Source organism: Lissotriton vulgaris, chromosome 7 (genome assembly GCF_964263255.1).
Source record: "Lissotriton vulgaris chromosome 7, aLisVul1.2, whole genome shotgun sequence".
Lineage (NCBI taxonomy): Eukaryota > Metazoa > Chordata > Amphibia > Caudata > Salamandridae > Lissotriton > Lissotriton vulgaris.
Window position 1 is genome coordinate 1,746,476,826 of NC_141695.1, and position 15,125 is coordinate 1,746,491,950.

General features: G+C 52.9%; 1 protein-coding gene across 1 annotated transcript in view; it reads right to left on the reverse strand.

Moving 5' to 3' along the window:
- The window catches only part of GRIK5 (glutamate ionotropic receptor kainate type subunit 5), a 396,169-nt gene that overhangs the window by 211,630 nt on the left and 169,414 nt on the right, over window positions 1-15,125 (reverse strand). Inside the window, exon 4 of the mRNA XM_086929097.1 lies at window positions 14,868-15,033. Within this exon, the coding sequence (XP_086785223.1) occupies window positions 14,868-15,033 (166 nt within the window). The remainder of the gene's footprint in view (window positions 1-14,867; window positions 15,034-15,125) is intronic.

Sequence of the window (15,125 nt, forward strand, 5' to 3'; positions counted from 1 at the left end):
AGAGTATGTCTGTAACAGACGGGTATGCAGCAGAGAATGCTTGCAACAGACGGGTATGCTGCAGAGTATGTTTGTAACAGACGGGTATGCAGCAGAGAATGCTTGCAACAGACAGGTATGAAGCAGAGAATGCTTGCAACAGACGGGTATGCTGCAGAGTATGTCTGTAACAGACGGGTATGCAGCAGAGAATGCTTGCAACAGACGGGTATGCAGCAGAGTATGCTTGCAACAGACGGGTATGCAGCAGAGAATGCTTGCAACAGACGGGTATGCAACAGAGTATGTTTGTAACAGACGGGTATGCAGCAGAGTATGCTTGCAACAGACGGGTATGCAGCAGAGTATGTTTGTAACAGACAGGTATGAAGCAGAGAATGCTTGCAACAGACGGGTATGCTGCAGAGTATGTCTGTAACAGACGGGTATGCAGCAGAGTATGCTTGCAACAGACGGGTATGCAGCAGACTATGTTTGTAACGACAGGTATGTAGCAGAGAATGCTTGCAACAGACGGGTATGCTGCAGAGTATGTTTGTAACAGACGGGTATGCAGCAGAGAATGCTTGCAACAGACGGGTATGCAGCAGACTATGTCTGTAACAGACGGGTATGCAACACAGTATGCTTGCCACAGATGGGTATGCAGCAGAGAATGCTTGCAACAGACGGGTATGCTGCAGAGTATGTTTGTAACAGACGGGTATGCAGCAGAGAATGCTTGCAACAGACGGGTATGCAGCAGACTATGTCTGTAACAGACGGGTATGCAACACAGTATGCTTGCCACAGATGGGTATGCAGCAGAGAATGCTTGCAACAGACGGGTATGCTGCAGAGTATGTTTGTAACAGACGGGTATGCAGCAGAGAATGCTTGCAACAGACGGGTATGCAGCAGACTATGTCTGTAACAGACGGGTATGCAACACAGTATGCTTGCCACAGATGGGTATGCAGCAGAGAATTCTTGCAACAGACGGGTATGCAGCAGACTATGTCTGTAACTGACGGGTATGCAGCAGAGTATGCTTGCAACAGACGGGTATTCAGCAGACTATGTTTGTAACAGACAGGTATGCAGCAGAGTATGCTTGCAACAGACGGGTATGCAGCAGAGAATGCTTGCAACAGACGGGTATGCTGCAGAGTATGTTTGTAACAGACAGGTATGCAGCAGAGTATGCTTGCAACAGACAGGTATGCAGCAGAGAATGCTTGCAACAGACGGGTATGCAGCAGAGTATGCTTGCAACAGACGGGTATTCAGCAGACTATGTTTGTAACAGACAGGTATGCAGCAGAGTATGCTTGCAACAGACAGGTATGCAGCAGAGAATGCTTGCAACAGACGGGTATGCAGCAGAGTATGCTTGCAACAGACGGGTATTCAGCAGAGTATGCTTGCAACAGACGGGTATGCAGCAGACTATGTTTGTAACAGACAGGTATGCAGCAGAGTATGCTTGCAACAGACGGGTATTCAGCAGAGTATGCTTGCAACAGACGGGTATGCAGCAGAGTATGTTTGTAACAGACAGGTATGCAGCAGAGAATGCTTGCAACAGACGGGTATGCTGCAGAGTATGCTTGCAACAGACAGGTATGCAGCAGAGAATGCTTGCAACAGACGGGTATGCAACAGAGTATGCTTGCAACAGACGGGTATGCAGCAGAGAATGCTTGCAACAGACGGGTATGCTGCAGAGTATGCTTGCAACAGACAGGTATGCAGCAGAGAATGCTTGCAACAGACGGGTATGCAACAGAGTATGCTTGCAACAGACGGGTATGCAACAGAGTATGCTTGCAACAGACGGGTATGCAGCAGAGTATGCTTGCAACAGACGGGTATGCATCAGACTATGTTTGTAACAGACGGGTATGCAGCAGAGAATGCTTGCAACAGACGGGTATGCAGCAGAGTATGCTTGCAACAGACGGGTATGCAACACAGTATGTTTGTAACTGACGGGTATGCAGCAGAGTATGCTTGCAACAGACGGGTATGCAGCAGACTATGTCTGTAACAGACGGGTATGCAGCAGAGAATGCTTGCAACAGACGGGTATGCAGCAGAGAATGTTTGTAACAGACGGGTATGCTGCAGAGTATGTTTTTTAACAGACGGGTATGCAGCAGAGAATGCTTGCAACAGACGGGTATGCAGCAGACTATGTCTGTAACAGACGGGTATGCAGCAGAGAATGCTTGCAACAGACGGGTATGCTGCAGAGTATGTTTGTAACTGACGGGTATGCAGCAGAGTATGCTTGCAACAGACGGGTATGCAGCAGACTATGTCTGTAACAGACGGGTATGCAGCAGAGAATGCTTGCAACAGACGGGTATGCTGCAGAGTATGTTTGTAACTGACGGGTATGCAGCAGACTATGTCTGTAACAGACGGGTATGCAGCAGACTATGTCTGTAACAGACGGGTATGCAGCAGATTATGTCTGTAACAGACAGGTATGCAGCAGAGAATGCTTGCAACAGACGGGTATGCTGCAGAGTATGTTTGTAACAGACGGGTATGCAGCAGAGAATGCTTGCAACAGACGGGTATGCAGCAGACTATGTTTGTAACGACAGGTATGTAGCAGAGTATGCTTGCAACAGACGGGTATGCTGCAGAGTATGTTTGTAACAGACGGGTATGCAGCAGAGAATGCTTGCAACAGACGGGTATGCAGCAGACTATGTCTGTAACTGACGGGTATGCAGCAGACTATGTCTGTAACAGACGGGTATTCAGCAGACTATGTTTGTAACAGACAGGTATGCAGCAGAGTATGCTTGCAACAGACGGGTATGCAGCAGAGAATGCTTGCAACAGACGGGTATGCAGCAGAGTATGCTTGCAACAGACGGGTATGCAGCAGACTATGTCTGTAACAGACAGGTATGTTTGCAATCAATCAATCAATCAATCATATCATTTGTAAAGCGCACTACTCACCCGTGAGGGTCTCAAGGCGCTGGGGTGGGGAATGCTGCTACTGCTCGAAAAGCCAGGTCTTGAGGAGTTTTCTGAAGGTCAGCAGGTCTTGGGTCTGCTGTAGGGGGGTGAGGAGGGTGTTCCAGGTCTTTGCGGCGAGATGGGAGAACGATCTGCCGCCTGAGGTCGCTCTTCGAAAGCGGGGGACTGTAGCAAGGGCGAGGTCGTCTGTTGAGGTACGTTGGTCCGGTGTTGTGGAGTGCCTTGTGTGCGTGGGTGACGAGCTTGAAGGTTATCCTCTTGTTTACCGGGAGCCAGTGCAGGTCTCTCAGGTGGGGTGTGATGTCGCTGCGGCGAGGGATGTCGAGAATCAGGCGTGTAGAGGCGATCTGGATGCGTTGGAGCCGTCTCATGAGTTTGGCCGAGGCTCCTGCATAGAGGGCGTTTCCATAGTCCAACATACTGCTGACAAGGGCCTGGGTGACTGTTTTTTTCGTTTCAGTGGGGATCCACTTGTAGATCCTACGGTGCATGCGGAGGGTGTTGAAGCAGGAGGAGGAGACGGCGTTGACCTGTTTAGTCATGGAGAGGGTGGAGTCGAGGATGACCCCTAGGTTGCGTGCGTGGTCGGTGGGTTTTGGAGCGGTTCCCAATGCGGTCAGCCACCAGGAGTTGTCCCAGGCCGAAGGGTTGGATCCGAGGATGAGGATCTCCGTCTTGTCTGAGTTCAGCCTCAGTCGGCTGTTCCTCATTCATTCAGCAACGGCCTTCATTCCTTTGTGAAGGTTGGTTTTGGCGGTGTGGGAGTCCTTGGTGAGGGAGAGTATCAGCTGGGTGTCATCGGCGTAGGAGAGGATGTTGAGGTCATGCCGATGGGCGACATAGGCGAGCAGTGCCATGTAGATGTTAAACAGAGTTGGGCTGAGGGATGAGCCCTGGGGTACGCCGCAGATGATCTCGGTGGCTTTGGAGCGGAAGGGGGGAAGGCGGACGCTCTGTGTTCTGCCTGAGAGGAAGGAGGTGGTCCAGTCCAGGGCCTTCTCTTGGATCCCAGCGTTGTGGAGGCGTGTACGTAGTGTGTGGTGACAGACCGTGTCAAAGGCGGCTGACAGGTCCAGGAGGATGAGGGCCGCCGTTTCTTCGTTGTCCAGCAGGGACTTGATGCCATCGGTGGCGGCGATGAGGGCAGTCTCGGTGCTGTGGTTTCTGCGGAACCCAGACTGAGAAGGGTTCAGGATGTTGTTAACCTCGAGGTAGCGGGTCAGTTGTTCGTTGACGGTCTTCTCGATGACCTTTGCTGGGAACGGGAGCAGGGAGATGGGCCGGAAGTTCTTGAGGTCCTTGGGGTCCGCCTTGGGTTTCTTGTGTAAGGCGTTGATCTCGGCATGCTTCCAGCTCTCCGGGAAGGTTGCTGTCTCGAAGGAGGTGTTGATGACTTTCCGAGATGAGGTGCAATGGATGTGCTGGCTTTGTTGAATGTGTAGTGTGGGCATGGATCTGACGGAGATCCGGAGTGGATGGTGTTCATGATTTTGATGGTGTCATCGTCGTTGATGTCGGTCCAGTAGAGCAGGCGGTTGGTGCGGATGATGGTCGTGGGGGCGGAGGTCTCAGTGGTTGTCGGGCAGTCGTGGCATTGAAACTGTTGTGGATGTCTGTGATCTTGCGGTGGAAGAAGGTGGCCAGCGAGTCGCACACGTCTTGCGAGGGTGGGACGTCGTTGGTGTTGGAGCTGGGGTTGGAGAGTTCCTTCACGATGTTGAAGAGCTCTTTGCTGTTGTGCGCGTTTTTGTCTAGGCAGTCTTTGAAGTAGGCTCTTTTAGCGGATCTGATGAGGTGATGGTGTCTGCCGATGGCATTCTTGTGGGAGGCGTGGCTGTCCGGTGTTCGTTCACGGAGCCAGATCTTCTCCAGCTTTCGGCAGGTTTGCTTGGAGGCCCGGAGGTCTTCAGTGAACTAGCTGGCTTTCTTGTTGGTATGATTGGAGGGTTTCTTGATCGGGGCGAGGGTGTTGGCGCAGTTGTTGATCCACTGTCTGAGGTTGCGGGCGACGGTGTCGGGGTCGGTATGGTCGGCGGGTGGGCTCTGGGCGAGGGTGGTGGTTAGCTGGTCTTCGGTGACTTCGCTCCAGCAGCGGTGAGGCATCTTTTGGGTGCAGTGGTGCGTGAAGGTGAAGTGGATGCAGCGGTGGTTAGTCCAGTGGAGTTCGGTGGTATGGTTGAAGGAGACATGGGGGCTTGCAGAGAAGAATGGGTCAAGCGTGTGACCGGCGGAGTGTGTGGGTATTGTGACGAGTTGTCTGAGTCCGAGGTTGGATAGGTTGTCGATCAGGGTGGTGGAGTTGGTGTTGTCATTGTTCTCGAGGTGGAAGTTCAGGTCCCCTGGAGGATGTAGTCCGTGGACGCGAGGTGTGCTGACGAAGTCGGCGATGGATCGCTGAACTGTGGTCGGGGTCCGGGCAGACTGTAGATGAGGGTTCCTCTGAGGGTGTTGTTGGGGTCGGTGTGAATCTGGAAGTGCAGATGTTAGGCAGTGCTGAGGGTGTCGTCGATGTTGGTCCAGACTCTGAGAGTGTTCCTGTGGACGATGGCGATTCCTCCTCCCACTCTGTTGGTGCGGTCCTTGCGGGTGATCTTGTAGCCTTCCGGGACGGCTATGGCTATGTTGGGTGCCTAGGCGGTGTTCAGCCAGGTCTCCGCCAGGAAGGCGACGTCTGGGGAGGTTGAGTCGAGTAGGTCCCAGAGTTCAACGGCATGTTTTCGGGCGGAGCGGGTGTTGAGAAGGATGCATCTGAGGTGGTTGGATTCTTTCCTGGTCGGCAGCCTGGTGGGGCGGATGCTTGTGAAGCTGCAGTTCTGGCAGGTGAAAGCTCCGTGGGTGCGTTTCGGAGCAGCCAGAAGGCAGGTGTGTGATGGTCCGGTGTTGAGTGTGTTGAGGGTTCTGGCATCGTAGCGGTGTCGGGCGTCGTGGCCTTCGCGGCGGGAAAAATGGGTGGGGGCCGCGGGAGAACTGGGCACAGGAAGGAAAAACAAGTTTAGGCAAGAAAACAAGTTCAGGCACAGAGGAATAAAAACAAGTCTGGGCAAGAAAGCAAGTACAGGCACAGGGGAATAAAAACAAGTCTGGGCAAGAAAGAAAGTTAGGCACAGGGGAAAAATACAAGATTAGGCAAAAACAATGCAGGCAGAGCCGTGCAGCAGCGTGGGGAGCGACCTGCCTGCGAGCAGGGTCATAGATCACCATAGATGGTTATGCAGCAGGGTATGCTTGCAACAGACGGGTATGCAGCAGACCAGACTATCCTTGCAACTGATGGGTATGTAGCAGAATATTTATTGGCGGTTGGCCAGTTTCTCCGTCAGGAAGATTGAGTAAATTACTTCATCCCCCTGATGGAGGTGCTGCCTGACAAATTTAGAAATGATCACCAAGCTGGCAGACATTTCTAAAGCATTGGCAGGAACCGCCGTCTCAGCGTTTCCCATCAATGATGTTTATAGTTTGGTGCACAGCTCTGTCAACATGACGGAGCCGTGACCAAACTGTTTTCTGTTCTTTTTTTTCCAAAATGGAAATCCCAAAGTAGGATTTTCTTTGTGAAAATGAAAAATAAAAATGTACCCTTGCTTTGGGAGTCCTCTCCCATAATGAGGGGGACATTTTGCAGCTTCCACTACCCCTTAACACCAGAGTTTTGCTGATAGTGATGGGCAGGGAAAACGAACCTCAAATTCCACCCATCTAAATTAACTGGGTGGAATTAGAGGTCAGCCTGATGGCCCTTACTCTGTAGGGCTGTCAGAGGTGTTTAATCATGGCGGAGACGGAGTAGTCTCAGCCATGATTTTTTTTACTTGAATTTTCCAAAATTACAATCACACGAAAGCAAAAGAAATCATACGATTTCAAAAAGCATAGCATTAAAGTGTAGCGATACAGGTAAAAACTGCATACAACTTCATACATGATATTGCATCTAAGAGTGGTCATGGCTAAACCCATGCAATCTCAAGATATATATCTGTACCTAATAATTCCAACAGAATAAACAGTTATTTGAAACAGTCATTTAGAAAGAGATACATTCATCCAGGTATGTCTTTAGTTATCTGAAGATCCAGTGGGTGCAGACTGCTCTCGTGTAGGGGCACTATTGCTGTCCTGCGTGGCCAATAGGTAGGTTTGAAACTGTTACCAAATATCTACAGGCCGAGAAGCCCGCGGCTGCAGTTGTGGATACGTACCGCTTGTGGTATTACAATATGTCATACCATGAAGCCACGCATTGAGTGTCGGGGACTGTGTGCAGGCCCGTTAGAGATCCACAGCACGCATGGCGATAAGGAGTGCTATAGCGACAAAACGGTGCTTGGATTTGGGCAGATCATGAACATATCCCAACAGCGCAGGTATCGGCGACGGTACGACTTCGACCTCCACCATCTTAGATATTTCCCCAAATATCGATCTCCAACAACCCTATGTTCTAGTGCAAGTCCCGTCATGTGTGCAAAGTCGGCATCCAGAGAGCGACATCTCAGGCACACATCAGGACGAGAGGGGTCCATGCTATGCAGTTTACTGGGGGTCATGTACGCCCTCTGTTGTGTTCCCGAGGGTCCGCCCCCGAGGTCCGGAGGGGCGGACAAGTTGGTCATGTGACCGCTCTATAATAAAAAGAGGTCGGGCACGTGAGAGGGCGCTCAGAGACACGCGCCGACCGACCAAGCAACTTTATTCCCAGTGTCTGGCTGAATTCATTCTAGGGCCACGTGCTAGGCCTAGTCAGGGTAGATGTCCCTTGAGCGTAGATCACCCGACACAACAATTGGCGACGAGGGTGGTGATCGATTCCCCGCTCGGGGTGCGTGTGTGTGTCCCTGTTGGGGTGAGGCGGCTGCGGGCGCTACCACGTGTCCGCGGTGCTCGTGCCTTACCACCGCACACCACCCGCTTTGCCTGCCTGGAGGAAAGACTCTGATCCCTGGCTCTCTTCAGGTGAGCAGCGCCGGCCTGCATCTCTCTGCAGCGCGCAGGAGTCTGATTGGTCGCGCGAGGTGCGTCCGGCGCTCCGACTGCCGCTGGAGCATATCCCGGCTGCCCACGGACATCCTCCCGGGCGTCCAAAGGGATGGCCAACATTCCGCCCATTGAGCCGTTTGTGGTGGAAGGTGCGCCGTCCACTCTCGCACCGAAGTGGAAAGAATGGGTGGACAGGCTCTTCATATTCTTTGAGGCCACCAAGGTCCATAAGGAGCAGAAGCGTGCCATGATCCTCCATCTTGGTGGCAAGGACATTCACTCCATCGCCCGCACACTTACGGAAGCAACTCCCAAAACCCACCACACGCTCATAAACGCACTCAATGCGCACTTTGAACCCATGGCTAACCAAGACTATGAACGGTTCATCTTCAGACAAGCGCGACAACTGCCAGAGGAATCGCTGGACGCCTATCACTCTCGGTTGAAGAAACTAGCACTAACGTGTGGATTTCAGGATGTCACGGAGGAAATCAGAGGCCAGATCATTCAGGGTTGCGCTTCTGCTAAACTGCGCGAGAGAATTCTGGAGGAGTCGGGGAAACCCCTCCCAGACATTCTCACGCTGGGCCGCACGAAGGAGCTGTCCAAGGCCAGGGCAGCCCACATGGAAGCAGCTCTGCAGGTCAACATGAAAGTGGAACCAGTGAACAAACTGCAGGTCCGCCCACAGCCCAAATGGGTGAAGCGAACAACAACTCCGCAGGGCGGAGCTTCGGCACAATCATGTGGGTACTGTGGAGGCCCGAGACACCCGGCACCAGAATGTCCAGCACGGGGCAAGATATGCTCCGGGTGCGGAAAAATGAACCATTTTGAAAAGGTGTGTCGGTCCAGAAAGTTCAGCAAGCCCCGCCAGACAGTACACGCGGTGGCGGAGCCTGAAGGCGCGGAAGGAGGACCCAGCAACAGTGATATGGACGACGACGAGGAGGAGCGGTCCGTACACAAGGTGCACATGATCGGCACGGCCACCCGACACACAAGGACACTACCACAGTGTGCAATACAAGTAGCGGATCAGGACATCATGGCAACGGTGGACACGGGCGCCTCAATAAATCTGATGAGTGCGTCCCTCTACGGAGACATGGCTACTCCACCCAGCCTCCGCTCCACTCCGATCACCGTTTTTGCTTATGGCCAGGACGTGCCCCTCCGCATTCGAGGAAAGTTCAAAGCAGCAGTCCGACACGGAGACAAGATCACGCGTGCCAACATCTTCGTGTCGGAGGAAGGCCAAGGCATGCTCCTGAGTTGCCGGACGGCAGAAGACCTGGGAGTGGTCTCTTTTGCGTTTGGGGTGCACGAGGAATCAGTGCAGCAACTGATTGCAGACTTTTCGGACCTATTCGAAGGGATCGGCCGCTTCAAGGGTCGGGAAATACACCTGCATGTGGACCCCACCATCCAACCGGTGGCCCTGCGACACCGGCGGGTCGCGTTTCATTTGAGGCCACTGGTTGAGGAAGAACTACAGAAGCTGGAAGCCGCGGGCATCATTGAAAAGGTGTCCGGACCTACCCCCTGGGTATCGCCCATCGTGGTCACCCGGAAACCCAAGCAGCCGGGAGCGGTCCGGATATGTGTGGACATGCGCCTCCCCAATGCGGCCATCAAAAGAGAACGACACATCACCCCCACGATCGATGACCTGATCGGAGAGATGGCCGGGGCCCGGTGGTTTTCCAAGTTGGACCTCAGGGCGGGGTACCATCAGCTCGTGCTGGATAAAGAGTCCCGGAACATTACGACGTTCTCCACTCACATCGGACTGCGCAGGTACACCAGACTGAGCTTCGGAATATCCAGTGCTGCCGAGGTGTTCCAGAATGTCATCCAAGAGCTCATTGCTGGCATACCGGGGGTGATCAATGTCAGTGACGATATCATGGTGCACGCAAGGACAATTCCTGAGCACAACGAATGCTTGGCACAGGTGTTCCGCAGGCTCCGCAGCGCTGGACTCACTCTGCACCGAGACAAATGCGAGTTTCTTCAGACCAAGCTGGGGTTCTTCGGCTACGTGTTCTCGGCCGATGGCGTCAATCCTGATCCGGACAAGGTCAAGGACATCAAAGATGCACCTCCGCCCACGACTGTCACGGAAGTCCGAAGCTTCCTCGGGATGGTGAATTACTGTGGTCGCTTCATAAGAGACCTAGCCAACCTGACCCTCCCTTTACGTGATCTAACCAAAGACTCCACGCCATGGAACTGGGGACCGGAGCAGGAGAGGGCATTCCAAAACATCAAGAGTGCGCTGTCCAGCAACACCACGCTGGCGTTTTTTGACCCCAGACACTTCACTCTTATCGCAGTAGATGCCGGACCGGCGGGATTGGGGGCTGTCCTGATGCAGAGAGCCCGAGACGAGATAGATTGGGCCCCCGTCGCCTTTGCCAGCCGGTCCCTCACGGACACAGAACAAAGGTACTCCCAAATTGAAAAGGAAGCCATCGCGATTCATTGGGGATGCCGGCACTTCCACCTATATGTATATGGCAAACCTTTCACAGTAGTAACGGACCACAAGCCGCTGCTGTCGCTGTTCTCAGGTACCTCATCCAAACCACCCCCCAGAATTGAAAAGTGGATTTTGCAATTACAGGAGTACAACTGTACCATTGAGTACCAGCCAGGGGCAAAGAATCCGGCGGATTATCTGTCACGACACCCCCGGGCGGCCACCCCCGAGGAGATGGAGGAAGCTGAAGAGACGGAGGCCTATGTGCGATGGGTCGTGGCCAGATCATGCCCGCGCCCCATATCCCTGGAAGAGGTGGTGAGCGCCACGGCTCAGGACGCCTGCATACAGCGGGCCAAAGATCTGCTTCGGACGACCAACTGGCAGAAAGCCAGGGAGAGCTGGAAGGCACTCACACCTGAGGCCCAGAAAATCATGGACGGTCTGTACCACGTGAGGGCTGAACTGAACGAGGACGCGGCGGGGTGCCTCCTGCGAGGGCATCGTCTGGTGATCCCGACGGCTTTGACAAGCCGAGTAGTTCAGCTGGCGCATGTAGGGCACCAGGGAATGGTTAAGACAAAGGCCCGGCTGCGGACAAAGGTGTGGTTCCCGCTCATGGACGATATGGTGGAAACTGTTGTGCGCACATGCACGGCCTGCCAAACTACAGGCGACAGCCCCCGTGAAGCCCCCATCATCGTGGAACCCAGGCCCCGAGGCCCTTGGGAAAGGGTCAGCATGGATTTTGGCAGCCTTCCGGATGGTCGGCACACGCTAGTGATGATCGACGATCACTCCAAGTACCCGGAAGTCGAAATCATCACCAGTACCAGTGCCGACTGTGTGATTCCCAAGATAGAGAAAATCATTGCCACCCATGGAGCCATGAGAGAACTCAGAACGGACAATGGGCCGCCCTTCCAGGGTCAAGACTTTGCAGACTATCTCTCGTCCCTAGGAACCCGTCACAGGCGCATCACCCCAAGGTGGCCTCAGGCCAATGGAGAGGCCGAGCGGTTCATGAGAACTTTAAATAAGGTGATCCGCATCGCGCATGATAAAGGACAGTCCGTGGAAATGGCCATTTTCACCTTTCTCCGTAGCTACCGCCAGACCCCTCACTCCACAACGGGGGTAGCTCCTGCACACCTCCTCCTAGGGCGGGTGATAACGGACTCCATCCCTCATCACCCCCAGTGGGCACCTGAATTGATAAATGAACAGACAGTAGAAACGAGGAGACGGGCTGCCTATGACCAGATCAGCAAGAAACGTAGGGCTGTGGCCCCCCATTTCAAGAGAGGTGACTTAGTGCTCATAAAAAATCGGGCCACTGGTGGCAAATTTAAACTCAGTTATGAAAGACGACCATGGCGAGTCAGTGGTGTGAAGGGCACCCGCATCACAGCCACTCGAGGACGAGACAAGGTGACTCGCAACGTGTCTCACTTCAAGCTCTATCACCCGTCGAGCAGCGAGCCAAGGCGCCAGCCAGGCGACAGAGAAACCGAAACTGCAACTACGTTGCCACCTGGTGAATCAACATCTCAGCCCGAGGTCAGGCCACGTGACGAGCAGCAGGTTTCTAGTGAGGATGTGGGTGGAGACACGGAGGCCCTGAATGAGGCCCCAGATCCGGAGGGGGCCGACAACGAGGCGCCAAGCCACGAGGTGGAGGCTGGAACAGAGCCGATGATTCAGCGAGGGTCCCAACGCCAGCTACGTGCCAACCCCACCCCCTCCAGCTGGCTGAGAGACTACTTTACGTAAGACTGTTCTCTTTTACATATGTGCCCGTAATGTTTGAACTGAAGGTGCTAGCATTTTGAAAGACGCTGAAGGTATCGGTCCTGATGCTAGTGAGACCATGGGTTTGATCAGACCATGTTTGCGGTGTTGCAGTGTGTTCTTGGTTTTGTTGTTTTTCTTGTTTTTAGGAGGAATGTTGTGTTCCCGAGGGTCCGCCCCCGAGGTCCGGAGGGGCGGACAAGTTGGTCATGTGACCGCTCTATAATAAAAAGAGGTCGGGCACGTGAGAGGGCGCTCAGAGACACGCGCCGACCGACGAAGCAACTTTATTCCCAGTGTCTGGCTGAATTCATTCTAGGGCCACGTGCTAGGCCTAGTCAGGGTAGATGTCCCTTGAGCGTAGATCACCCGACACAACAGCCCTCCACAGAAATTTGAAATGCAACAATTTGTGCCGATGATTTGGAGACACCCGACGAGTTTGTGCACAGCTCCGACCCCATTGCACATCTGTCAACGGATAATCCAAATCCCGCTCCCACGCCGCCCATACACCCGTATCGTGGAGATTGAAAAATCAGGGGGTTCCAAAAGGTAGCTATCCAGGCATCCACATAACGCCCTCTGCACTCTCAGAAGCACAAAGTGATCCACCATAGTAGCCGTTCTAAAACGGGGGTCTTCAGTACGTGAAAAAATGTACCCTTGAGGGAACAGATCGCCAAATGTGATCAGGTGAAATTTGGCCAGTGTGTGCTTCAATAGGGCCTCTTGCAGTATGGGAACCCAACCATTACCCGCAAGCGGCAACGCGGGGTTCACAATACGCGAGCACCGGGCACCCACGGCAGCTTATGCCAAGCCCTGCTGGTGGTAGAAACTGTCTGGATGTCTTGCGGGTCCTGAGGTAACCCTGGTGGTAGCAGAGGATTAAGCGGAGCCGGGAGCACCAAGTCGGCCTCAGGCCTGTAGTATGGGAACCGAATATCTGCACAGTGTCAAGGCAAAGCTCGCCTGTGTAACCAAGTAATACATCTGAAGATTTGGAACACCAAACCCCACCTTTCATATATCAGTACCAAAGTATCCCAGCCAATAGGGGCTTGTTTACCACCCCTCACCAGTCTCAGCCGTGATTAAACCTAAGGTCCGCCAGTATATACATTTGGGGGGCAGCATCAGTCTTTGTTGCAACAGAATATCTACACTGACAAGATATAAATCGGGCATGTGTTTGTAACAGACGGGTGGGCTGCAGACAAGCAACAAGCGGACATTCAGCGAACTATGGTTTGATCAGACGGGTATTAAGGACTATGCTTGGACCAGGTGGGTAGGCAATGGACTATGTTTGAACCAGGTGGGTAGGCAATGGACTATACTTGGACCATGTGGGTAGGCAATGGACTATGCTTGGACCAGGTGGGTAGGCAGTGGGCTATACTTGGACCATGTGGGTAAGCAGTGGACTATGCTTGGACCAGGTGGGTAGGCAGTGGACTATGCTTGGACCAGGTGGGTAGGCAGTGGGCTATGCTTGGACCAGGTGGGTAGGCAGTGGACTATGCTTGGACCATGTGGGTAAGCAGTGGACTATGCTTGGACCAGGTTGGTAGGCAGTGGACTATGCTTGGACCAGGTGGGTAGGCAGTGGACTATGCTTGGACCAGGTGGGTAGGCAGTGGACTATGCTTGCAACAGACAGTAAGCAGCAGACTATGTCTGGACCAGACGCGACCACATCAGACATTGCTTGCCACTGACATGTGTCCAATAGGCTACAGTTGTAGCAGACAGGGCTATAGCCCATCATCGTTGCACTGCTCGTTCCAGAATGGTACACAAGGTGCAGTGTTAACATAAGAAAGATACCGAATATTTATTGCATATACAGCATACATGTGGACTGCTTACTGGAGATACATATACAACAGAGTCTTCAAACTGGGGGGTGGGATTCCCTGTGTCGTGCTGACTTGATCATGGGGGCCCAGACACTGGTCAAGAGGAGCATCCTGTTGGAAACAATGCTGTGCTTTCATTGAGAGATGGCACAGACCACTCTGTAATGGGCCATCTTTATATTTGTGTGTGACTCATAGTGTGGCTGAAAGTAGGTGTCAGAAGTGCAGTAGGTCAAAATACCCCACAACTTCCCTCCCCATTTCAGATAAAGGAACACTTCATGGATGTTGGCAATCATCGATTTCAATTTTAAAAGGGATAACTGAGCATAACTGCAAAGTGTGACCTAAGAAATATGTTTAGAGCTGCTACTCCTACAGAATTAGTGTGATAAAATGTGCTTTTCATTCTGAGGCTCTGATTCCATCATTGTTGACATGAGGGCATGGCATTAAATAGTTTGAAGACCAATGCTATACAGTATACCTTGCACATAGCAGATGGAGGGTATTCAGGACAAGATGCGTATACGTGATAAATGCACAGCAGCCTTCCAGCAGTCAAGCCAGTGCAACCCTCTCTTCTGAAAACAAGCTGGCATACTCTCCTTACAACATATAGTTGTACGTGATGCATGATTATATATACAAGGCGCGTTCTTTACAGCTCTAAACAGCATAAACAGCTCTATGCGCAGCATCGTTCTACCCATGGGGAGGCAGAGGTTCCAGGCAGAAGATCCCACTGGGGCTTGACTTACACTCAGCTTTCGCACAGATGAGGCTGACAGAGGGGTTGTTAAAGGACTTGAGGATGCGCGACACCGCCAGGCTGATGTCTTCGTTGCTGGGGTACAGGCTGACGGAGGCGAATCGCAGGTACTGGAGCTTGGGGGTTTCCTCGGGACCCACCTTCACGTGAGGAATCTGGAGGAAGAATAAAGACCAGTGTGAGGGAAGGTCCTGGCAGAGAGAAAAGGAGTCAAGGAAAAGGGTTCAAAGGTCCTGGCGGAGAGGAA